This window comes from Carassius auratus, chromosome 15 (genome assembly GCF_003368295.1).
Source record: "Carassius auratus strain Wakin chromosome 15, ASM336829v1, whole genome shotgun sequence".
NCBI lineage: Eukaryota > Metazoa > Chordata > Actinopteri > Cypriniformes > Cyprinidae > Carassius > Carassius auratus.
Genome location: NC_039257.1, coordinates 13,472,314 through 13,500,117, shown reverse-complemented (window position 1 = coordinate 13,500,117; position 27,804 = coordinate 13,472,314). Strand labels below are relative to the sequence as shown.

The 27,804-nt window shown below is 35.6% G+C and overlaps 1 protein-coding gene across 15 annotated transcripts in view; it reads right to left on the bottom strand.

Annotated features, from left to right (window-relative positions):
- The window catches only part of ncam1b (neural cell adhesion molecule 1b), a 95,747-nt gene that overhangs the window by 16,665 nt on the left and 51,278 nt on the right, over window positions 1-27,804 (bottom strand). For 3 of the 15 annotated variants that reach the window (XM_026282524.1, XM_026282538.1, XM_026282537.1), the window contains exons 8-18: window positions 27,028-27,170; window positions 26,840-26,863; window positions 16,094-16,123; window positions 12,738-12,888; window positions 9,536-9,723; window positions 8,762-8,858; window positions 8,298-8,468; window positions 7,030-7,158; window positions 5,182-5,196; window positions 4,708-4,740; window positions 885-887 (exon numbers count right to left, since the gene is read on the bottom strand). In XM_026282524.1, the coding sequence (XP_026138309.1) occupies window positions 885-887; window positions 4,708-4,740; window positions 5,182-5,196; window positions 7,030-7,158; window positions 8,298-8,468; window positions 8,762-8,858; window positions 9,536-9,723; window positions 12,738-12,888; window positions 16,094-16,123; window positions 26,840-26,863; window positions 27,028-27,170 (984 nt within the window). The remainder of the gene's footprint in view (window positions 1-884; window positions 888-4,707; window positions 4,741-5,181; window positions 5,197-7,029; window positions 7,159-8,297; window positions 8,469-8,761; window positions 8,859-9,535; window positions 9,724-12,737; window positions 12,889-16,093; window positions 16,124-26,839; window positions 26,864-27,027; window positions 27,171-27,804) is intronic. The other 12 variants (XM_026282533.1, XM_026282539.1, XM_026282525.1 and 9 more) reach the window with 11 other exon arrangements.

Here is a 27,804-nt window from a genome sequence, read left to right as displayed (position 1 = left end):
TTGTGAATAAACACGTAAAATGACGCAACTGTTCAATAAATTTGCCCCTTTTTGTCTTATAAAAAGACAAGCAAAACAGACCAATATACTCCAATCACAGAAACATTGTAAAACCTGTATCATTAGTCAAGATGTGCAAGCAAAATAAGCAACTGTGCAATGAAAAGAAAGGCACAATATTTTTCTGTACAGAGTCAACATAAAATTTACATGCAGGCAAAAACAACCGATACATCAAAGGACAAACTTTGGAGAGGAGAGGAGGACCCCTCTAAAAGGTTCAAAGGTGCGCTGAAAGGAAATATGGTACTGTGAAAGTTACTGAAACATGCTTGAATCCGGAGAATAAATAAACCATTGAGATCAACCACTCACAGCGTCTGCTGTAGCATTTTTAGGGCTTTCCTAATTTGGATATAATTGTACACTGGTAGCAGCGTATCCAAAGCAGCACAGGATGAAAGGACGTCAGTGTCGAGTGTCTGTAAACCCGCTGCTTGTCAAAATGTTTAGACTGAACATAAAAGAACGAGATCGTCGTACCCAGCGATCGCTCTGGGGAAATGTTTTTCAGCTCCAGAGCTTTTGATGTAATTTCCATGGTTGGCAGGACATGGCATCAACTTTTTTTTTTTCTTCTTTCTGATTGCATATTCACCACGGAAGATAATTTGTGCAGTCAGAGCGCAGTGGTTGCTCAAGGGTAACAATCTCCGTTAAAAATTGGGAATGGATGAATTTTCATGACCTGTCTGAGGGGATTTAATTCTAGAAATGTGACAGGAGTGAGTTATAATGGCTGCTTAGGGATGAATGCGGTGATTCCGATGCGAGTGAGAGCTAATCCTGCACATAAGAGGATGGAGCCGGGCCCGAGTGTTTACCTTCTGCTCGTCAGTGTGGATGATGACATCACCAGCACCATGCAAGCCACATGACACAGTCACATCATATGCACGCACATGATTGGTTGAAAGGAAATTGGAAGAGGTTGCATGAAAGATACAAAAATACAGACACAAATGTAACCATGTGAAAAACAGAACAAGTCAAGGGTTAGCAAACTGCAGAAAAACATAAAACCAAGCAACTCAAAAATGGCTTTAATTACGAAGATCACAACAACAAAAGCAGAGACACACTGAGCAGGATTTCCTCTGAGAGATTGAGCATATGGTCTGGTTAAAAACAGGTTGTGGCTAGAACGAATACAGCTAAAACCGGAAGCTAACAATAAATTACATTTTCTACCTCTTAGATTGTGTTTTATCAATGTCTACACCTATCCCAATCCCTTACAATAATGCAAAACCAGTCAAAAATTTTGCTATATACATACATAAACACACACGCATATATACATACATATATACACACACACATATTCACATACATATATATATATATATATATATATATATATATATATATATGTGTGTGTGTGTGTGTGTGTGTGTGTGTGTGTGTGTGTGTATACCCTCTAGCCTTAACCAACTGAAAATCACCCAAACAAGTTCACTGTTTACATATTCTGAAGAAAACGTTGAGTGGTGATTGTAAAGATCTGGTGTGGTGTGACAGTTGCTACGGTGATGCTATGCAGCTGCTTGGCTATCATTGTGTTGCTATACAGTCGCAAAATTGTTCTTTAGAGTGTTGTTATATGTTTACTGGGGTGTTCTTGGCTTTTGCTATTATTTGGTTGTTGAAGTGTCCTGAGTGGTTGAGTATTTCTTTTAAAGTAGTTGCTAGGGTGTTCTTGGTGGTTTCTATGCAGTTGCTAGGGTGTTCTTGGTAGTTGCTATGGCACTAGATGTTTTGTGAGTGGTTGTCAGTTCTCAGCTTGCTGCTATGCAGTTGAAAATGTAAAAAAATGTGTTGCTATGATTTTGTATAGTGTTCTTGGTGGTTGCTATGGCACTGGTTGTTAAATATTTCTGAATGGTTGTCAGTGTGTTGGTATGCAGTTAAAACTTTTCTGAGTGGTTCTGGGTTTTCCTATGCTGTTTTTAAGGTGTTCTTGGTGGTTGCTATGGAGTTGTTCAAGTGTTCTATGATGTGATACACTGTTGCAACAGTTTGTGGTTGCTACAGTTTTCCCAGTTGCTATTAACCATATCTAAGTTATTCAAAGTTATTCTTTATCAGTTGCTAGGGTGTTCTTGGTGGTTGCTAAGCAGTTGCTAGGGTGTTCTTGGTAGTTGCTATGGCACTGGTTGATAAAGACTTGTTAAAGTGGTTATCAATGTGTTGGTTGTCAGCTTGTTGCTATGCAGCTGACAACTTATGTTATGAGTGTTCCATTGTGTTGCTATGCTGTTAGTAATGTGTTCTTGGTGGATGCTATGGACTTGCTTGGGTGTTCTTAGTGGTTGCTATGGAGTTGCCAAAATACTCTGTGTGGTTAATATGGTTTTGCTACAGTTTTTGGTTGCTACAGTTTCCCCAGTGGTTGCAACCCTGTTGCTATGTGCTTGTTAAGTTGTAAAGTGGTTGTTAACATGTTGATATTCTGTTTCTAAGTTGTTTTGGTGTTTGCTATTGAGTTGCAATGTGTTGCCAAAGTGTTTTGGGTGTTAAATATGGTGTTGCAACTCTATGAGGTTGCTATAGTTTTCCCAATGGCTGTTAACTATAGCCAAGTTGTTCAAAGCAGGTTTTTTTAAGCAGTTGCTAGGGTATGCATGAAAGTTGCAATGCAGTTGCTAGGGTGTTCCTGGTAGTGGCTATAGCACTAGTTGTTAAAGACTTCTGAGTAGTTGTCAAGGTATTGTTTGACAGTTTTTACATTTGGAAAATAAAAGAGCCAAAAGTGTGCGAAATATAACGTTCTCAGTGCAAATCAGAAGGTGTGTATAACATTCTGTTCTCTAGATATGGCTTGGGTTCCTTTAGATTAAATCTGTGGGGTTTTTTCACCAGTTTTATCAGTTTATCAACCGCCAGGTGAATTAATATTATTGCTTATTAAAGTAACAACACTGCTTTTGCAGTACAATTTGAGGTGTTAAATATACACTGAGCTCAAACAGTATGGGATAAGTTATATATTCAAGTTTAATACTTAGGGTTACAGGTTTGTTCAAATCCTGTAAGAGCAACAGTGAGAGTGATAACTGCCTTAGTAAACACTACTGATAACTTGTCAAATCATATTTCTCAATGAAAAACAGAGGAAACACTGAAGTATTGATACAATACTAAAGGATCATGCATTAGTGTTTGGACAAAGCACGTGACACTGTAAGCACATCACACTGGATCTCAATCGCTAAAGAAATATTTAAAGTTGCTAAACTTTAAATACTTCATGCAGACTATTAATTAACTGAATGTTGCCTAAAGATGAAGAAAAGTGGAGGCTTTTTGCAACCACAAAACTAGAACATTATGTTATATCAACTTATTATATTACCTTCAGAAGGATTTTCTTGGTTTATGTTTGAAAGTTCACTTCCAGAACGAAAAATTCCTGATTTACTCAGCCCCATGTCATCCAAGATGTTTGCAAAGTCTTTTGAGAAAAACATTGCAGGATTTTTCTCCATATAGTGGACTTCAATGGTAGCCAGTTGATTGCAGGTCCAAATTGCAGTTTCAATGTAGCTTCAAAGGGCTCTACCCAATTCCAGCTGAGGAATAAGGTTCTTATCTAGCAAAACATTTATTTTAATTTATTTTATACTGTACTTTTAAAATCACAAATGCACGTCTTGCACTACCTCAACATTAGATAGTCATGTTGGAAACGTCACAGGTGACTAGGGCTGGGCAAAAAAAACTTAACATAAAAAACTTTGATTAATTAAATGTTTTACCTTTATTACAAATATTTTTTATTTATTTATTTATTTTTTGCCTTCATAGTTATACATGTGTGTCATGATTGCTGTTGCATGTGGTCTTCCTCTCAGGATCTTCTTGTCCTGTCACTCTGTCCTTGCATCTAAAGCACGAGATGCAGCACTCATGAATGGCAAAAAAAAAAAAAAACAGCACAGAATACCTACTCTGCCAAATTGCTGGCAAATACAAAAGTTGCCATGCCAACCTGCTACTGTAAACAAAAGCTTGCAATGTTGGCCCAACGGTCATACAGTACACGTCTGTATAGCGCTGACAACATACAGACATACAGCAGAATGGTCTTAATCTGGAAGAATTAACAGGATTAAAATAATGAAATAACTGACATGGAAATATTACGTCGGTTACAGGTTACGAATTTCAGGTTCCGAGTTTTGATTTATTTTCGATTAATCATCCAGCTCTACGTGTGACACAGGTTGATGTACAGACCTCTACCTTTTTGAAACTGAAGTATACAGACAAATAACTAACCATGCATGACCTTTCCAACATGTTTCCATAATGCATAAGGTCGAGCTAGTGCAAGATGATAATTTGTGGTTAAACAGTATATAATTTTGTATTTTTCTTAGAAGATGACAGATCATTTCAATAGATAAGACCCTCTTCTCTCTGCTGGGATCATGCAAAGTCCTTTGAAGTTGTATTGAATCTGCAATTTAGACCTTCAACCCTTCCAAAATGTATTTCTTTGCGACTAAAGAAAAGAAGACATGAACATCTTGGATGACATGGGGGTGAATTAATTATCAGGAAATTTTCAATCTGGAAGTGCACCACTCCTTTAATATTAAACAATCATAACTATGAAGATCGTCATACAGCTCCATAACAAACCTGTGTCCTCAGTGTGAAAATGAAAAATCCCATCTAGGGAGCATATGAAAAAAGAACAGGTTCACTTCTTTTGTTTGTTTGAGGAAAAGGCTAGCATTTGAACTTAAAGACACCATAAGAACATATGAGAACCAAGTGATCTTTAATGTGTTAATATATATCCCAATAAAACAGAAAGTAGCCTTTAGTGCACTGTATGTCACAGCCATGTTGGTTTGATACTTGCTACTGCTAATTAGAGGACAGTCTCATTCCAAAGAGCACAAATATGTTAATTCAGTAAACTTTTACGAGTACAATAACATACGGCTGACCTCATTACAGACATGGACTTAAAGCCATAAAACTCTCATTTTGATTTCATGGGGTCTTTAAATCCTACAACCACTAGACAAGATATTAACAAATAATAAAATACGAAGAAATATGAATGATATCAAAAGATAATGATCACGGGGGAATATGAACACTTACTTGTGTAAGAATACCCTAAGGGATCCAGTGGGAAATGAAAAAGATGAGAAAAGAAGAAAAAATAAAACATACAAATGGGAAACAAAATAGAAGAAAATCACATAAAATGACAGGATGAAAAAAGAAAAGAAAAGTCTGACAATGTCAAAGGGTAAAGGCTGGTAAGAAGATCAGACAGCACTACTCTCTCATCACTCATACTTTACCTGAGTTAGAGTCATTACTCTCTGGACTACATCCTGGAGATTTCGGCTCTAAATGGGTTTTGTTTCATGTACTGACAGGAAATAAATCCCAGCGCACAATGTGTTGAGTGTATTATGTGATAATAACATCTCTGGAAGTCCAAAACATCACACAAATAACCAACAGGGGGAGTAAGAGGGTAGGTGTGTGTGGTGTTTATACGTGATGCGAATATCAACACAAATCACAGGAATATATTCTTGTAGTGTGCAACGCTATGATTGATTTTTATTGATGTTTTGTGCAATGTTTGCAGAATTTTGTCCTGCGTGAGAACAAGATGTTCTGTTCTTACCAGTCGGATTTCTCGTAGATGAATCAATTATTGATATGAGAAATCATTTATGTGATCAGAGTATATATGAATGTGCTTAGCAGCAATAAACCTGCTAAGCATATATTATTCACACGCCGTAATTTGCAAATGCCTCAAGACCAGTGTTCTCATTGCACTGAATTACAAATAAAACATTAATATTCAGTCTTTTGTGATCTTTTTCTATGTACTGAAAGTCAAAATGTACCAATTTTATATTCTTGTAAAAAAATAAATAATACAAATTTGCTGTGGCGGTTTTTATCTTACCTTTATAGAACATTCATAGGCTTCTACCTATGAATGATTAAAATAACCACCAGGTTTCTCTTCGTGATGAATAATACATAACCTGCATGAGTGCAAAAAAGGTGCAAAACACTGGATAGCCAAGTGGGAACTGTTTATAGGTTGTCAAAAATTGGCAACTACATCAAACCACCCTGGTGTCGCCTAAAAAAAGGTGGTCCTTCAAAACTCTGAGAGACACCGCAGACAGGCTAACAATTACTCTGAAGGAGCGACAAGAGTTCAGTTCAGTTCAGCAGAGAACAGAGAAAAGGTGAGCCAGTCAACCATATCAAGAGCTCTACATAATACTGGCCTGAACAGGAGGGAGGCACAAAAGAAGCCACTGCTCAAAAAGAGCCATGCAAAGCCTGACAGAGTTGCAGTCAGATTATCTTTAGACCAAAATTTCACTTCAACTAATCAATCTATCAGTCTGAATATTTTATTATCTATTGTGTAAAATTATAGTTTTTATTATTTTACATTTTTATATCTTTAGTTTTCATTTTAAAGTTACATTTTTAGCATTTTTTATTTGTTCTTATGTGCGTTTATATACATTTTCTTTATTTACTTATATTTTCCTGAATTATCTAAATGCTGAAATCATCTTAATTTAAGATGTTAAAATTGTATTTGATTTTAGTTAACGTTTATTTTATCTCAAGCAACTTTTTTAACCCTGATACAGCATTAAATATGCATTAATTGATAACAAATACACACTTAACCTTATATAATGTCATTATGCAATGCCAGATTTGTAATTCAGTAAAATTAGAAAACTGGTCAAGGGACTGAAAATATGTTAATATTCAAACTACTTAAGTCATTACATCCTATTCTTTAGCACCATGAGCACAAATTGTATATTTTAGCGTTTGCGTCAGCCAAAGACTTCACACTCGCTGGTGAAGAGGTGTGTGGGCCGTCACGCCACGCTGCGCTGCTGTTGATGGAACCATGTGCCCCTGAGAGAGAAACGTGATACTCACGGATATGCTCGGTTTTGAAGACCACTGACTGGCTGCTGTCACCTTCACCCTTGCCGTTGATGGCAGACATCTTGACTTCGTAATCGGTTTCGGGTTTTAGGCCGGAGACTGTGACTGAACTCAGTCCTGCTGGGAAGCAGTGAGAAGCCGATTTAATCAAAAACTCATTCATTAATTCATAAACAACAGCATGCATGTTAAATGGGCAACACAAAACCTTGCCACTGAACATGAGGAAATACATTTGACATTTAAAGCTACAAGCATAAAGTAGCTAAAAACATGGCTAAAATATTACTTAAAGGGATTTTTCACCCAATAACAAGAAGTCTGTTATCCTTTATTCACCCTTATGTGGTTCCTACTTCTGCAGAAAAGAAGATATCCTGAAAAACGTTGTTAACCTAATAGTTTTGGTTACCATTGACATCCACTGTAATAAACACTGTGACATTTCTCAAAAATATCTTCTTCTGTGTGTAGAATAAAAGTTACACAGGTTTTGAATGACAGGGTGAGTAAAAGATGAAAGCATTTTCATTATGCCCATTTTATTACTTACAGGACCATTTATGATACATAACCAGAACAAATTTCTATTAAATTGTATGTAAAGCCATTTTTTTAATCAATTGTTTATTTTCTGCGTGCGTTTCATTACATGCAACGCCTAATTGAAATTTATCAAGCAGCTCATAAAAATAATTGCATATTAAAAACTGTACATTTTTGTTGCAAATTGATTTATTTTTTTCTTTTCCATCTAGTTATAAGTTTCTGACACCCCAAAACAGACCATTTAGTTTTATTGAAGTATTGGCTGATTGAAATTTAGCTTTGAGATTACAGGAATAAATTGCATTTTACAATACATTAAAAACAAAATAGTTACTTAAAACTGTAATAATATATCACAATATTATATATAAAATCTATATATCATATATCATAATCTGATATAAAATCTCACTGACCTGAAACTTTTGAAGTGCATGTTAAATGTGACCACAGATGTGACATCAATACAATAATTTTTACAATCATTAATAGTAAGGTATTTGTTAAATGTAGGTATTGGGTAGTATTATGGATGTAGAATGGTCATGCGTGTATATATATATATATATATATATATATATATATATATATATGATTCCATGATACAGTATCATTTTAATAAGTCCATTATTAAAGTTTACAAGCCATGCAGTAGTGTTGATAATAGACATAATATGGCTGGTTTTCCTCATTTCACGTGACAGACTCACCGTCTTTCACCTCATAGACTCGCTGCACCCATTTCCCTCGGCCCACCGCTCTCCACTCGGCTCGGTACTTGAGCACAGGAACTCCTCCAGTGGACTCGGGCTCCTCGAAAAGCACCTGAGCCGTGCTGGAGTACGGCTGCACTTGAGTGATGGACGGCGCCGAGGGCACATCTGCACCACAGGGGAGACACTTCACAATACGCAGTGGGACAACTGCACTTTAACAGCTTATGCCCGATTATACGGCCTGATTGTACAGTGTTGCGCTTCTGCACCACGTTTACAAGAGGAAAATTGCAGCTATTGCATTGCACTTTATTGAACAAAGTCTACAATGGCAGGTAATTTAAAAATACAGTACCTCAAAAGCAAAAAAGCACCCAAACACTCAATGTCAATGCGATTTTCTACTGCCATAAAAGAGTATATTGTGTTTGTTTTGAGATCAATACAGAGAAACAGACCAGCTGGGATCACGATGAACTCTTTGGATTCGGTCCCGATCTCATTGGAGGCAGAACAGTTGTAGTTGCCAAAGTCGCTCTGAGACTCTGGATTGACCTGGGACAGATCAAGCGAATGCATTAACCTTTAGTCTCGATCTCAGCATTTCTCTTTCAAACATGCATTTTATCACTGCCGTTCCATTAGATGTGTATTTACATCTGACAGCGTTCGCCCTGTGCTAAAATATTGATAAGATGCATAGGCTGCAGTAATGCCCTACAGCAACACTATCCCTTTTTTCTGGCAAAAGCTTACGAAAACAGATCCAGGTCACATTTCACCCCAAAATCTAAATAAATCAGGTAGGTAAAATATGTATACTACAGAAAATGCAGCTTGTTTTCAAATCCATTTGGATTGTGGTTATTTCTGAACAAACCTTTCAAGTGAACAAATTGTTCTTGCATGCATTGACTTCGATTTCTTTCACATGAAATGTGTGACTGCTTCCCTACCTTCAAAAACTAACTAGCATTAACAAATAGCATTAGGGTTTTCGCTGTAAGAGAAAGAAACATTATATTGGTTGGACCTACTGAATTTATCCAAGATCTAGGGTTTGGCTAATGTATGGATTGATGCATCATGTAACACAATACATAAAACACACACTTCTTTCTCTTGATTTAGGGGTGAAGTAGCACATATTCTTTGTCAAGTTTTATAAGAGTTATCCATCTGGGTTTATGTGAATGTTTATGCTCTCAGGAAGGCGTCTGCGTGGGCCGTACCTCCAGGTAGCTGGCGGAAGGCATGTTGTAGATCTTGATATTGGAGGTGTTAGCATTAGGCAGCTGGAAGCCGTCTCGCTGCCACGTAATAGACACATCGCTGGGGTGAGCCATCACTTCACAGCTGATGTTGGCCGGGTTGCCCTCCCACGTGTACACCGTTACAGAACCCAGGATTTTCGGGGCATCTGTGATGAAAGGCAAAGCATATAGACACGAAAATAAACACACCTGCTGCTAGGGCTGACCCTTCATCTACCTACCACCCATCTACATCCGCTAAGGGAGAACAAAGCCTCCCCTCTCATTACCCTTGATACCTTTATTCTAAAGATAAGCTGGTTAAAGATCAAAATGTCCAGGGCTTAAACACAGAGTGCTGAAATCACAGCGCTGTGTGATGTTGAACACATGCATAAAAGCCAATCACGCTTCACCGGCTTCAAAAGGCCCCTCCTCCGAGCAGCGTCCCTGAATAGCATGCTGGGGGGAGACTTTATGCACGACGCTCATGTGATGTACGCGATCGGGCCCGCGTTCCCTCGCAGACTGCGTGCGAATAGCTCCAGGCCCGCTGAGATACTGTTCTCACATTCATCAGAGCTTCAGATGTCATTAGTCCCATCACAACAATACACGACTGGTACAAATGCACTAAACATGCAAAGTGGGAGGCTGGTATTTTCACAGCATACGCCGGCGCTAATGTGAAAACAAATACAAACAGGCGCAGTGGAGGGAGCACCACGAGAGCAAAAATGGGCGGTGATGCTTCGCTTGCTATCGATTGCAATTAAAACATTGAGGGAAGAGAGTGCTCCATTTTTGATGGTACAGCATTATAAGAATCGAAGAAACAAAAGTAAATTGGTACATTTTAGTGTGAATTTTGTCTTTGTTAGCAGAATTTAGTGCTTAGATTAAATGCTATTGGATATTTCATTTGAGACAAACATAAACAAGATTAGGAGTTTGTTCACTATTATAAATACGCATGGCATTTATGCAATGAAGAGACCAGACTTCTAGCATTAACTGCCTCATTTTCATTCATCAAATATGGCATTTATTGTAGAGCTGTAGACAGGACCCGAGCCCGACAGGTTTCGACCCGAGCCTGACAAGTACATTTTGATTGACAGCTTTTTTTAAAGCCCGAACCCGTTTACAGCCCGACATTATTCAAATGTGCGCACGCACACAGCTCTTTTGCCTTTTGTCAACAATGAGTAATTTATTCATGTTTTAACATAATTTACTCATAACTAACGTAGACTAGACCACTTGGAAGTTGGAATAAAGAAATAAAATAAGTCCTGTGTCACATCGTAACATCTCAGCATTCTAGACATAGGCTCATTTAACCTATAAATAGACCAACGCACCAATAAAAACGAGTCATTAAAAAAAATAAAAATAAAAAAAAAAATAAGATAAATTCTAAATTAAGATGGGTATTTGGCAATAACGAAATTAAGATAAAGTCTCCGCCGGATTTGCTTTATTTAATAAAAGAATAATGCCAACATTAACGTAAATACTCTGTCAACCTTATGCATTTAAGACTCAATGAATATTTAGTTATCATTTGAAAAACCTTTACTCACAGAGATTAGGCTAGGTCTACATGTTTTTGTGGAGGAAAATGATTGAATCCACTGTAGATGTCTTCAGCGCGTTCCTGCGCTCACTAATGGTGCGTCATTATTCACTCATTATTCTCATTATAAACCCGGTCAAAACTTTTCCACACCTCAGAGTTTGCTTTAGTTGCTGGTGCAACCAAAACGTAATCACCAGAGGCAAGCCTCCGTTACACCTGCTCAGCATTCATTTTCGCATCTTTCTCGCGCTAATCGAAACACATCACATGACCGCTCGTTTACCTCGCAAACCGGAGCGCAAGCCCGAGCCCGGACCGAGCCCGCGTAAGATGATAGAAATTAAGCTCTAATTTATTGTTCGACCAGGCATGATGCAACAAAACAACAAACAATAAATTTGGTCTCTTCTGTGCAAATCTTATCCAATATTTTCCTAATCAGCCTTGCTTAGCTACAAGACATTTTGTCAGTGACAAGGTTTTTAATTGGACAAATCATGCTGGGTAATCCCACCCACTGTAAAATCTCATTGGTCTAACATTCAGCTCCATGGCAACTGTTGACCAATCAAATGCTGGTAACTGAATCCATTAAGCTTGTCTGCTGTCAATTAATAAATTTCACCTTCAAAATGAAATTTAAATGGATGAAGAGTTTACACATATTAAGTCAAATAAAAACAGATACATATATTACACTAAATAAAAAGTATTGAAAATGTATGAAATGTATAAACAACCATATTAACATTTCTTAAGCAAAAGTGTTTATTTAATTATATTTTTTTTCATCATTTATTATCAGTATTATTCTCCATATAGGATATAGTATATATGATCCAGTACTGGATAATTAATTGTGCATGCTTATTTCTTCTGTTCTTACATTTTGAACACATTTGCCATCATCTAACCCTTAAAGTTAATCTTTAAAAATAATAATAATTATAATTTATTATAAGGGGGAAATATGTTGGTTGACTGGAGTTGCCCATTAAATATTTAAGTAATGTGTGGGAAACATATTTTTTTAGTTAATATTGCAATTTCATCTTACGTAGCTATGATTAATATGATTGATTCAGGTGTGTGATGTACTTTTTTATTATAATTATTAGTCCAATTAATATTAGCCATTAGTTATTACTATCAGTTACTGGCCATAACAAACCAGTTCAGCAAAGATTTTAATATAACTGCACCCTAACAGAAATTTAATTCATAATTTCACATGTGTTTCTGTGGTATTAAAAGTGGTAATACAGTAACTGACTCATGCAGCATTTTTGCACTCAGTGTGGACAAAAACGTTGTCACGTGGCACTTGGTTAGGACACAGTGGTATTGAAATCCATTGGGAGGCTTTTTCATATTATTGGTGTCCTGTGGTGGGGGAAGGGGGTGGTAATGTTGAGGGGTGACTGTAGTTTTGATACATTAACTAGCAACCTCTACAGAGCTGCCATATGCTCTCTGGACTGCAGCCGAGCAGCAGTGCTGCTGTGAATTAAACATATGCCTCTGAAGCATATCAATGTGGTATGCAACAGTACGCGTGACTGATAAAAGCTAATGAGGCTCCAGATACTATAGACTCACAGAGCACTTCCAGATTCACGGGCTGCGTCGTCTCTCCGATGGCATTGCGGGCGGTGCAGAGATACTCGCCGGCGTCGGTGTACTGAGCGTACTTCAGGGTGAGAGAAGACACACGGGCGTCACTGCGGACCAACACCTTACCATCAGGACCCTGAAGACAGAGACAAGAGGGGAAAATTCACTGAAGAAGAAAAAAAAAAAAAAATCAATGCTTTTGACTTCCTTCAGCCATTAAACCAACAGCTTCCCACTGATGAATATTCTGTCATCGGTTGCCCACCCTCATGTTGTTTTAAACGCATAAGGCTTTCTTTCTTCTAGCACCACAGACTGTCAAAACGCCAAAAAGCAGCATAAAAGTGGTTGTACGGCTTTAATAGACTATAAAAATAACACAAAAGACATATGAACTATTTTTTTTTGTTACTTTTATAGTGCTTTGATGCTTTATTTTTATCCTTTTTGGAGCTTCTTGTCACAATATATTTGAATTTTGTGGTCAAGAGCAACTCTAGATTTTGGAAAACACATCAAGATGAATAAATGATGACAGAATGATAACTATGGGTTAACGATTCCTTAAAATTAATAAACAAGTTTGCCATTATCTTCCTAAACATATTACGTAGTTTGCAAATAACTCCACTTCATTGAAAATATATATATATATAAATTTCTCGACTTTCAGAGAAAAAGGGCTTTTGAAAAATATAGCCATATTTAATTATGTGAGGACTGAAACAGGACTGGCTGTATCAGAGAAGTAAACCTGGTAAAAATGTGTTTGCTGAACAGCAGATATAAATAAGAGTCTTTTTACATGCTGAGTCTTTGGAGCGAAGATGTGAGGGGGAACATCAATAATGCAGAACATAAGGTAGGGGAAGCCACTTCTACACCACTGTTACTTCATCAAAAGCTACGTCACACGATCTCAGCTGGCTTGGACCATTTTACAACGTCCCAGTGCTCAAATTAAAGACAAGCATAGATCTTAATATGCCACGCTTGCATTTTAGTTTAGCTTGCTGTTCTACTTAACCTTGTGGTTCTTATGAAGATTAGTGGCATCTATAACCAACGTCTACACAGTGACTGTGCAATTTGCATATAGCAGGGGTGTCAAACACACGGCCCGCGGGGAGGATGCAGCTTGTGAAGGAGTCTTAACCGACCCACGGGTTGATTAGAGTAAATGAAACAAAAGAACATTATTTTGCTTTATCCATAAATTTAAGATTTAAAAAATGTAAGGATGTTTATATATGTTACTGTGAAAAACCACCGAATATGGATTATATATATTTAATGCTTTTCTAATGCTTGAAAAGACATCTTTAATGCTCACCAAGGCTGCATTTGGTAAAAAAAAAAAAAAAAAAAAACTGAACTATTGTAAAATGTTTTTTACAATTTAAAACCACTAAGTTGCACTTCACGGTTTTAAAATCTAATGCATTTGTTATTACTATTTCAAGAAACATTTCTTATTATTATAACTGTTAAAATGTTGTGCTGCTCAGTATTTTTGTTTTGGATTAAATAAATAATACCAGCATTTATTATGAAACAGAAAACGTTTTCAAAATAAAGTAATAAAGAAAATTCTTACAATTTATTATTGCAAGCAATGCTAGTTACATAATCAGCTTTAATGTAATGTACGCATTACTGCCCTGTTTTGAGACAAATTGAGAGTGAGGTGTGAAATGGCCTTTACAGTTGCCAACTTAAATTTATTTTTTATTAAAAAGCAAATAAGCAAGCCCAGCTAACAACAAGTAACGCAAAAGTAATGTAATGCAATTTTTCCATAAAAAAACTAAGCAATGTGATTAGTTACTTTTTAATAGAGTAACACAATATTGTAATGATATACTATAAGTAAATCTGCAACACTTCTGACTATTATGTTACATATAATTATCACCATTAATTTGTAATATAATAATAATAATTTTTATAACATATATTTATGATATATAAAGTTGCGTTTAGTCCAAAATAATGACTTAATCACCCTTGGTGTTCCGCATTGCGATCATGTTGTACTAAAAAGCAGTAAGAGATCTAGCACGTAGTGAAACAAAAATGTATAAAAGGAAAGAAAAACGAAGTGATTTGTAACAGCTATTCAAATATCGTTCAGCAGAGACAAAGACTATTTGCAGTGCTTTACACTGAACACTTGGGCTTAACAGATCTAAGAATGGATGGAATGAACTCGCTTTCTCTCTCACACACTCACAATCTCAGACAGGACGGTAATGAGGACAGGAAATGCATTGAAGTTGCGAAGACTTCATCAAGCACAACATTAGTATTCCCCGCTCCACTTGGAACTGAAAAAACTCCTCTCTCTATGTTTCTGGTCAGCCGCTACCCCTCGCGCAAATGTTGCTATGAATGAACTCGGCAGAAGCGTCGTTTCAGAGACAATAATTATGCCGGTGTTGTCCCAGGACTGAGTCACACTTACATAATGCTGAGCCTATTCATCCAAAAACCACCCAACAGCCACCCAGCAGAGCTGACTGGGCTAATTGAATAACCTCCTAATGAGAGCACTGAGCCCCGTCCAGCCCATTTCCGGCCCTCTTTCCCACAGTGTTCCCTGTTCTGCTGTGCTCAAACGGCCAGACCGTGACCCCCCGTGCCATGGGACGTGCTCTCGTCACTGGAATCTGGTTACTATGCGGTACTGGGGTCAGAGTGCGGTCTGTAACACTGAACCTCTATGACAAACAGCTATACATTTCAATAAGCACATTCAACAGACTTTCTCTCCCATTCTTCTCTGATAAGGCTCTATTTGTTCATTTGCAACGTGAGAACGCCATCCATATCATTAAAGTTTTAGAGCCATAGTTTTCAGCGGAAAGGTCTTTTTAATAATGCACGCCAGTCTTCTGCAAAGCTTGGATGGAGGTGGCTTCCTCAAATGTCTATTTTTGTCAGGGTGGGAAAGGTCTCAAAGAAACGTCTCTGCGTGAACAACAACAAAAGCATTTTGTGCAAAATTGGTTATTTAAGAGAAAAGATCATTAAATCACAAAAAGTTTTTTTTTCAAAATATGATTCCTTCAAGAATGCAGTCTTATGATGTCATAATGAAACGTAATGATGTCGTAATGACTTAACTGATTAGATACAGAATGGAAAAGAGGTCATGCACTGAATAGAAGTTGAAAACTACAACTACATTCCACTCTCAGATGAAGCATAAAGCTTTCATTGTAATACAGTTGACGGATCTGATGAGATTTCAGAGAGCTGATCTGATGGGAAAGAGGTTTATGGAGTTGATGGCTATCTTCATGATTCAGTTTATGGAGACATGTATACAGAATCTCTACCTTGTGCTGTTCAGGTCGAGTCCAAGAGGCCTGCAAAGAACACAGACAAAACAACATAAAGAGGCAAAGCAGCCCTTTAGAAGGAGTCCTCTGTTATTGAGAATAAAAGCACTGCACATTAAATACATTTGTTTAATGAATAAGCATATGGGCTAAGAATCAAATATTACAAAGTGAGGTATATGCATTTTTTAATGATTAAGCATATGAGCTAAATTTGAAATATTACTAAGTGAGGTATATTGCAAAAACAAACAAAAATATCATACTATGAAGCAGATTAAATGTTCTGGGGTTTTTTCTCTTTTATTTTTTAGCATTACTCACTCAGTTAAACAAATCTGAATAAGCTAATCGTTTATTCTGGTTAATTAAATTCTGCTTACACATACACCTTTTAAGGCTCAGAAAAATATAAAACAAAAGTAATAAATGTAAAAATTCAAATAAAAAAAATGTAAATAGAAAAATAAATGAAAACCACAGGGCAAAAATAAATCAATAAGAAGAAGAAGAACAAAAAAATCTGAATTTGCTTGAAAAGCAAAACTGTTTTTAGTAGAGGTCAATGGTTAATAAGTTATGCCGATTAATCGGTATCGACGGTCAATTGCTGGAACAAAAGTCCTTTTTTTTCTCTCAAACATATGTACTTTGGCAATATGCCATTTGGGATGTGGAACTGAAACCAGACAGCTAGACAAATACATATGCACATTTTACTTACACCTTACTATCAGCGATTATATTTCTTTCCTACCGTATAAGGTAATGTATAACTCCTGGATAATTTAACTGGATGTCTGAGACATCCTGGCTAATGTTATTTGTTGAAATATTTTTATTCCATTTTAAAAGTATGGTACAGTACAGTTTTTATTTTTTATTTTGTTGATTTACTTTCAGTACAGTTTTTTATATTGTTTTATTGTTATTATTATTATTATTATTATTATTATTATTATTATTAATTTCAGCACTGTTTTAGTTTTCATTCAGTATGAATTTTAAAAACTCGGTCATTGTTTCAATCCTCACATACCTTAATGGTCGATTAATCGGTTATCAGCCGGTGTATTTATCGACAGTGGCATAGTAAGCAAGTAAGTTAGATAATTCGCCTCAGTTCAAGCTGCATATGAATCAACTATTTTCTTCTTTAATATTTGCAGCACGAAATAAACAAATATTTGAATGCATGTTGAAAAAAAATATGAACAATTTAATACAAACAAATCAATGTCTCATGAATTGCTCAATCGGAGTTAAAAAAAAACAGCCTTTTTTGGGGGGAATAGTTGACTTAAATGCAGAATTTTCAAACTAACTTCACACAATATAACAATTTTATTATCGTAATTTTGACTTTTACTTTTTGTTACTAAAATATTATGACAATCTTATTTTGTTTTTTTTAAACATTGCACAAAAATGCTGCCATATAGGCTATGAATGCAAACACAATTTTGGCATAGCGATTTCCACTAGTATTAAAACAAAAAAAGTGCAATTGATCACGCTGGTGTCTCCATGTCCTGCATAGCGCACTTTAGCTTCCACTCCACACACCAACGATTGGATATGCACCCAACAGCGCTCATTTATCTAGGTTAAATGTTCAAATTAATACTGTGAAATGCATGAAGTGTTTTATTGCCGTTTATTTTAGGCAAGTAGTGTTGGTTTGAGAAGGCCAAATTGTTCAAACATAATTCTCATCTGTCTGCCGCTACCGCTTGGTCATTCCTTTAAAAAACAAAAACTTGAATTTAACAAACATAAAATGTACCAAACATATTTCTAAATTAGAAACTAAAAGAAATATGACTACTTTGCCATTAAATACCAAAACTGAACTATTTTAATAGCTGTGCAATGGGGAAGAAAGAGGATCCATTCAGACTCAGGCCGAGAATTCTCATAAGTTGTTGGACAAGGGCCAGGCCCATGCAGGGCTCTATTCGTTCCCTTGTTTCAATTAAAACTTCCCCCCAGCTTGCCAGGCCCCCAAACTACTCGGGGCCAATATGCACCTGCATACCCAGATGCTCTGCCACTAGTTATCAGTAACCTAGTTATAGTTATCAGTAAAATCCATTATAAGTCGACCTCTAGTTTTTATTAACCCTTTGACAAATTGTTAGTAATTAGTTTATTATCAATAATTTTGCTTCTCAATAAATTTTATTCAATGTTTCAAAGGCATTTAGATATTTATACTGGAAAACAAGATAAAACACTGATTGACAAATTATTTTTGCAGTGCATTATCATCTTGAAAAGAATGAGTTCTTTAAAAATAAAAACTTCAGTGTTATTAATGTCAACATAAAAAAAATAAAAAAATGCTGTAAGTAATGACTTCCTTCGCAATTTGCAGAGAACAGGACCACTACATTTCTGAACTCTCAAAAAACAAAGTACAAAACTGTCACTGAAGCGGTACTCTATGATACAAAAGCTAAAAGGTACAACTTTGTGTCTTATTTATCCCTAAATGGTACATATTTGTATCTAAAGTGAACATATTTCTACCCTTTAGCTTTTGTACACAGTGACACAGAAAACTGAGACCACACAAATAAACACTTCGTGCAATCACTTTCCATATGAAAGCAGCTGAAGTTCTCTGTAGACCCACGGCACTTCACATGGAGGCTGCGCGTGCACATGCTTAGCAACACGATGCGATGGAAAGGACACCGGTTGACATGTTACAACACACTGAGATTATCACCAGACAAAACACATGGAGAGCAACAGGTGCTAATTGAACAATGTTTGAAATGGTCTGCGCTCTGTGTTAGTGCACTTGAGCTCAGCAATGTGTCTCTGTACTGTACAAAAAAAAGCCAAGAGTTGAACAGCGCGAGTCATTTTGCAAGAGCATCAGAAAAAAGCGAAACCCTTGCAGGGTTGTTATGATGACAGCAGGCTGAGTGTGCTAGTCTTGCAGCTTTCATTTGGCTAACTACCTCCCCAGAGACCTGCACGGGATAAACAGTTATGATCAATGCCTTTTATTCTGCAACGCCGTCTAATTGCTACTAATTAAAGTTAATATCTTAGTATAAACTGAAGCCCTAGGCTAATGACAAATGCTTGAATCATATTTTCAAGCCTGATAAAGTACCAGAACCAAATAAACAAGCTGCTTATGTAAATGAAATGTTCAGGTTATGGTTGACATTACATGATGATTATTCAGATTAGATCAGGTGCCCAACACCTCAGGTCTGCTAGGATCTCTCAAATGCACACAATGAATCTGGGATGATTACAATATGAATGGAGAAAAAAAATCCATATGCATATAGCACATCTAGAACTTGACACCTTATTCAAACCAAGTTCAAAGTTAATGAGGACTGAATTATTGGTGTTAATTATAAAATACTAAACTACATGTAGAAAAGTTATGTGCAGTGCAGCGAGGGAGGCTGGAACACACATGGGGTAAAGGTATGAAAGTGCCTTTGTCAAAATTCATTACTTTCCTTATTGGGTCATAGCATATATATATATTTTTTTGCAATTATTATTTTTATTTTTTTCACTGGGATTCACTATGTTAGTATAGGTTTTCTAGAAACTTTTTTTTTAATTAAGATTTTTTTTAAACAATAATATTGTGGATACTATTACAGTTTAAAATAACTGTTTTTTATTTTAATATATTTTTAAATGTTACCTATTGCTGTTATGTAAATGAGAATTTTCAGCATCAATACTCCAGTCTTCATGAATATTTAGAAATCATTCTAATATGCTGATATGATGCTCATTTCTTAGTTGTTCAATGTTGAAAGAATTGCCGCTTAAAGAATTGATTTAAAGAAATGCACAGTGAATCACAAGTGAACTGACATCACTACACTTTTTACAACAGAGAGGACGAATGTTCGTTCACGCATGAATGTTCACGCATGATTTACAAGACGTACGTCATCATGCTCCATAACCGTTTGCCTGAGGCTGGGAACTAGAGGTAATAATGTAACATTCAGTTTATTGCACAGACCTACCGTTTCACTTAAAGGGTTAGTTCACCCAAAAATTTAAATTAGCCCATGATTTACTCACCCCAAAGGTATTCTAGGTGTATACTTTCTTCTTTCAGACGAATCCAGTCTGAGTTATATTAAAAAATGTCCTGTCCTTCCAAGCTTTAGAATGGCAGTGGGTGTGTGTTTTTGTTCAACAGTCCAAAAGAAGTCCAATTAAAGGTGCTGTAGGGAACTTTTGTAAAAAAATATTTTTTACATATTTATTAAACCTGTCATTATGTCCTGACAGTAGAATATTAGACAGATAATCTGTGAAAAAATCAAGCTCCTCTGGCTCCTCCCAGTGGTCCTATTGCCATTTGCAGAAAGTCATGCGCTCCCGGTAAAAAACAACCAATCAGAGCTGAGGTCCGTAACTTTGTTTGTGTTCAAAATGTAGAAAAATGAACATAATAAGCGAGTACACCATGAATCCATTTTCCAAACGTGTTTTTAGCTTGTCTTGAATCACTAGGGTGTACCTATAATAAGTGTTTATATTCTGACTATTTTAGATTGCTTCAGGGATACCGCAGTGGAGTAACCCAGTACCTTTGTGATTCTTCATAGACATAAACAGAGAGAAGTAGTTCCGGCTACAATGTTCTTCCGCAAGACGCAAGCAGTTCTGTTTATTAACCACTAGAGCGTCAAAAGTTCCCTACTGCAGCTTTAAGTCCATACATCCATAATAAAAAAAGTGCCTCACATGGCTCCAGGTGTGAATAAAGGCATCTTTTAGCAAATCGATGGATTTTTATAAGAAAAATATCCATTTTAATATGATATAAACGGTTTTCTCTAGTTTGTGCTAACTGTCATATGAGCAGGACGTATGACGCAGGACGTATCAGAAGTACAAAATTAGGATTTTGATATAAGCCAAGGGACTGGTTTTCCTTTGCTAAAGTAATGAAACTTTGCTTCCTTTGCTCCTGTAAATAAACGTTGGTTCTTGCAGTCTAGCCTATTCTCACTGGTGCATGCTCCACACATACATCACTACAGGACACCTTTATTCACCCCCCCCCCCTTTATTATGGATGGATATGCTTTTTTGGACTTCTTTTGGACTGTTAAACAAAAAAAAAAAAAAAAAAACACTCACCCATCACCATATAAAGCTTGGTTTTAATTTAACTCCAATTGGATTCGTCTGAAAGAAGAAAGTCAAAAAAAGTGGCAATTTGGTTGTGGTTGAACCCTTTAATGTGGTTGAACCCTTTAATAAGACCTCAATATATCGTCATGAGACACTGGAATTAATTCTGTACCTGCTTTTTCAACTCTCAAAGTGATGGAATCCATTGACTTGAATTACAACAATCCCCAGCTAAAAATCCCTTTAACTCTTTCCCCAGAATTTTCTGTTATTCATGAGACAACACATCCTTAGTCATCTACTGCATCTTTGCTTTGATAATATTTCTGAATATGATACAGATGTAGCATATGATAAAAATGAGATTTTTTCAGCTTTTTGTTCTAAATGTTGCTTTTTTTATGAAGCCCACATTCAAGTGTTGATAAAAAACAATGCTTGAAGCTAGAATAAAACATATATTTTTTGGTTTGTTTAAAAGACATCTTTATTTTGATGTACTGTGTGTTCAGATATTCATACAACAAAATATTGAAAAGTGAAAATCAGCAAAAATGCTGAAGAAAGTCACCAATATCATGGATGACATGAGGGTGAATAAATTAACAACAAATTAAAAATTTGGGGTGAACAATTCTTTAAGATTTTTGATGCATTTATTTGGAATATAAATATTTGTCAAATTATAAATGGCTTTACTGTTTCTTGTGATCCATTTAATGCATCTTTACTGAATAGAAGTATTTGAATGTAGTTGTAGGTTAGTATAATGGAGTGACAAGAGTTGATCCAATTATATATTTTATTATAAAAATACTATTATTTTATTATATATGTTTTCTGTGGGTTAACACTGGATATTGTCTAAAAGATCATTTACAGCATAAATACACAGCAATTTCTTACTTAAATGGAATTCTTGGCTGCCAACCCATTATGCCTTTTATACTTTAGATGAGAGAAACCACCGCTGCTCTGAAAAATCCAAAACACTTCAAGCTAAATCTTGGAACTCTTCTTCCACTCCACACCGTTCACTTAATTTGTTCGGGAGGACATGCAGAGCAGCAGCTGCTACACAGCCAGACACAGCACAAGTTCTGCTGCTGATTTTACTTTTATAATTAGCGTTTTGTTGTTAGGAATGGAATAATAGCATCTATTCTGCATTCCTATTTCAATACCATAACTGGACAATTTTCACAGTACAATAAATTCTTTAATCTCGACAGATCAAAGCAGAATTGATCTCTCATACCCTTTAAAATTATTTCTTATAGTTTTCAAAATCTTACATCAGAAATGTAATTAACAGCGTGCCACAGACACTGATGAGAACACAAAGGTTGTATTTAACCTGAAAGATTTCTTTAATATATTCCCTCTTGCAGGATAAAAAAAAATAACTCAACACGGTTGCTGTGAAAATCTTACGCTCCAGTGGAACTACCGTGAGAGGGACAGTGTCCATATCTCCGTTTCATCAGATCAGCTACAGTTTGCCAGGAAACACTGTTTACCAAGCTCAGGGAATAGGTGGCTTTTCACTGGCTGTGGGGTCACTGGCACGAATGGACAAAGCTATCAATGACAGCACTAGCATAGGGCATTCATCTGAAAGAGCATTGTGTCTGAAAACAAGAGCTGCCCTACACATGCCCTGCTCTCTCTGGAGTGTGTCTGAGGGGTTTAGGAATTAAACACTCCCTTAACTTACACACATCTCAAGCTATTCATACTCTTGGACTGTGCAATAATATTATACTCTGTGTCCATTTTAATACTACAACATTTATGTGGTAACACTTTAGTATAGGGTCCAATTCACACTGATAACTACTTGCTTATTAGCATGTCTATTATTAACATATTGGCTGTTTATTAGTGCTAATAAAGTACATATAATGCATGACATCCATAATCCTACCCAATACCCTAAACTTAACAACTACCTTATAAACTATTAATAAGCAGCAAATAAGGGGTTAATTGAGGCAAAAGTCATAGTTAATGGTTAATTAATAATGAGAATTGGACCCTAAAATAAAGTGTGACCGAATCTTTTATTATGCTCTTGTGGAATTTAGGTTTCATCAAGCTCTTGTGTCCTGCATTTATTTGATAAAAGATACAGGGAAAACTGTAATATTGGCAAATGTTACAATTTAAAATAACTATTTCTATTTGAATATACTTTAAAATATAATTTTATAATAATTTAAAATATAATTTTTTATTATATATATATATATATTTTTCCCCAAATTCAGTTGTGTTTTTACAAAATTCTGAATATTCTGGATTGCATTTTAATGGGAAACTAATTCCATACAGGCTTGGAGCAACACAAAGATGAGTACGTTGACAGAAGTTTCATTTTTAGTTCGCCTGTCTCTTTAATGTGCTCTACAGAATTCTCAAAGGAGACCCAGAAACGAAGGCACTACTGAGAATAGACAAGAGAAAAAGTGGCTGATGTATTGGCCCTTGTTCAGAGGTTGAATTTTCCTCTTGTCTTTCAACCGGATGGTGATAAGATGTGGTCTATGGCCAATTCTTTATCGCCCTGCGGCGCTCATACCCTGCCATTTTTATGACCTGCTCATTTGTCTGGCACCTTGGTAAGTGGCTCAGAAACTGCAATGTATGACTGTCCTCAACTCATTTTTTATTGACCCAACTATTACAATCAGAAGATAGAGACACTGAAGGATTTCCTTGCACATATGAATGCATGTGTAATACATGACACACAGCTGTGTAAAGGAGGGCACGAGGAAGGTAGAAACATGCATCACGCAGAGTAAGAAGATCTAAAGCTCTAGTAAATATTTTCAATAAACCCTTCCCACATCCTCCAGCAAAAGAAAATGTAGCCATGCCCTGAGTTATTAAAAAGGCATTTCTCATTTGAAGCACTCAGTAAAATATTCTTGTGAAAAAAAGAAAAAAAGAGGTTGTGCAATCAAGAAATAAAAAAATCCAACTCCAAGCATGTGATGTTCTGTATAGCAGTGTTGGAATAGCAGAGTGACACATTCAAAAATAATTAGCAGCGTTAAGGCAATTTGCTTTTCACAAGTGACTATTAGAAACACTAACTGTTGTTTGTCTTTACCAAACTGCATACAGTCAGCATGAAATGGCTTTTGCATTGTTTTTCAGTAATGTGACATTTCAGTAAAGGCATTTCAGTGAAAACTTGTTTTCTGCCACATGTAAGGTAAAAAAAAAAAGGCTAACAGTGACTTGCAACTGTGAGATAAAAACTAGCAACTGTGAGAGGAAAATGTCATAACTATGAGATAAAAAGGCACATTTTACTATTTTATTTTGCAGCAGAAACAAAGAACAGAATTGCAAGAAGTAAAATCAGCATTGTGAGAAAAAGGTCATAATTCGGAGTTTATATTCGCAAACAGCTTGATTGACAGGTGATTGACCAATCATAATGCCAAATCCACCATCTTGTCCAACAGATAGGGCCAGTAACTAACAATAAAATTACATTTTCTACCAATTAGATTGTGTTTTATTAACATCTATACCTAAACCTAAACAATATTGCAAAAATAGTAATTATTATTGTACAGAGCAGATTTCGGTGGACTTTTTTTCCCTCAGTTTTCTGAGTTTATATCTCCCAATTTCTACTTTTTCCCGATATTTACGGTATTTATTTTTCAAAATTTATAAAAAGAAAAAAAAAAAAAGTTTTATTTTACATTCTGTAATGGACATTCATACATTTCTGAAAAATACTGGATATATTATGCAACACAAAAAACTAATTAAATATAATTTATTTCGACATGTAGTACATTACTGTTTGAATATAAACACACTCAAACCATGATAGCTTTGATTTGATTATACTCATATTTTCCAGATGGAAATAATATTTGTTGTGGTATATATTGTAGTTTAATCACTGTGTGCTTGTACAAACCTGATAACATTTGTTTATTCGATTTATATTTTTCTGATTGACAAAATAACTATGAACTAACAATTTCATGCAGAGCAAGTAGATTTTGAATATTTTTCCCCTCTAGAATAACAGGCACTGATAAATCATGCCAAGGAATGTGTATTAAGTAAAATTTTATTTGATTTCATTAAGCCAGAAAGACAAATCAACAGAGACAGCTGGTCATATCTGATGATGACAAATAAAATGTTAAACAGCCAAAGTAACCTGCTAATTATTTTTGCAACCATGAAGAAATACATGGTGATCAACACAGACCAGTGAAGAGATGTTGGCAATCATCACAACCCAACACCCACATGAGATGAGCAAGACTGGACAAGACGACACACAGGAGATGACAAAGCGTTCCAACAAAGAGCTTATATAAAACATGCTCCTTCAGGAACCCTGTGATGACAGTGACTCGACACAAGCGGAATTGAGCTTATTTTTGAGGCATCAAACTAGAAATCCTTTTTTTTATATATATATATACCTCAGGGATAGATGACAAAAGCTCTGTTTTAAAACCTTGTGGGCTGCTTAATCATTTGAAACACATAAACAGGGTTATTATCCTTAATCGAAAAAAAAAAAAAAAAAAATGTTAATTGATATTGGTTGGTTGGCTTGTGTTTTAACGCCATGCCTGCTTCATTGGATAATGAGTAACAAGTTGAAAACGTAAGAGCAATTTAAAAACCTATTTTAGGTTTTAAAAGTTTGCTTAAAATAATCTAATGTATTTAATAATGATATATGTTTAAGAGATACTGGAATCTTTTCATTTAATATTAAAACCTTGTATGTAAGTGTGTCAAATGAAATAAAGTTGAAATAAGATCAAATAAAAATATTAGAGAAAAAGTTTTTTTTTTTAAAGTTGAAATGTTGAATAATGCATCAAATCTATAAACAAAAAGATAAATACACACACTTTCAAAGAAAGAAAGAAACATAAAAAAAATAAAAAATAAAATAAAAGCTTCAAATTCAAAATATTAATGAAAGTATAGGTCATAGTGTGTACACAATGGTACATGAATACCTACATAACTTTGCTCATAAGTAACTATTTCAATTTATTTACATATATGTGATATATATCTATATCTATATCACATTCTCTTTAATCCACCACCTTAGATTTATTTTCCACTGAGCTCATTGCAGTACATTCTTGTTTTTCCTTCACTGCAAGGAGTAAATGTGGTTCTGCCTTAGAATCAGGTTAAAAAAGGTATGTAATGTGGCAGCATAATTCATTTAGCCAGCGTTTGGAGCAGCCTTAGTGCCTATGGTGCCTCACAAAGCAACCTCTCTAGGCAGCTCACTAGGTTGTGGAACAGAGCAAATGTAAAGCAATTTTTAGAGTTCATCCATCATCACTTTTCCTGTCAGGAACTGTTGCAATAGTATTGCAATTTCGCCGCCATGCAAGTCTTTTTCACATATCAACAACTGCAGATAGAATCAAGAACTTCAGGAAATCGAAAACACTAGACGGTCGATTAGCAAAGTTTCGAGTATGCAGACAACATCAGAGCCATTTTTTCAGGAATAAACGGGAATATAGAAACAGATCTAAGTGGCCCATTACTATACCTGGCCTTCTGATCTCATACCTGATAAATCCTCTTTTGGTGCTCCTGCAGACAAAAAGAATCGTATGCATGAAACAGCCAGAGGCAGGTGCACCACGACTCCATCATTGAACTAGCTGCTGCCTGTCTGTCTGTAAGACCATGTTCAACATGCTACTCTTCTAGCTCCTGCTCCCACTTCTCTCCTGTGCCTGTGCGTTTGGTGTTACCTGCTCTCCCTCGTTGAAGACTCTGGTGCCGAAGCTCCACGTGATGGTGGGCGTGGGGTCTCCAGTGGCCTCGCACGTTAAAGTGACATGTTCGTCCATTTCTGTGGTAGTCCGGCTTTCTAGGTATGTGATTTTGGGTTGCACTGAGAGGACAGATATTATAAAGTTAGATCACTCCAAAATTACATTCTGTCACTGTTTACTCAATCTAATGGCATTCTTAACCCATATTGTGAAACACAAAAGTAGATATTTTGCAGGATGATATGTTAAATATGCCCTGTAAAGACAAGTTGATGCCTTTTACAAATGATTTTGCCAATTTTTGGACCTACGGAAGTCTAATGAGATTTAAGGAAAGCTAATTTCAGTACATTTTAGCGCTATCAAACGAACGACCAATAGCATCCAAAATAAAAGTTTTTGTTTACATTATATATGTGTACTATATATATGTATGATGTATATATAAATACAGACACATACAGTGTACATTTAGAAAATATTTAAGTATTTAAGTATTTAAATGTATATATTTATATTCTTATATTTAATATTATATATATATATATATATATATATATATATATATATATATATAATACAAACATTTTTTTAAATAAATATACATACATGTGTTTGTATTCATATAAACATAATACATGTACACAGTACACACACTTATATTATGTAAACAGAAACTTTTATTTTGAATGCGATTAATCATTTGGCATCACTAATCTATTTTGATTATTTACTTGAAATATGGTGAAATAC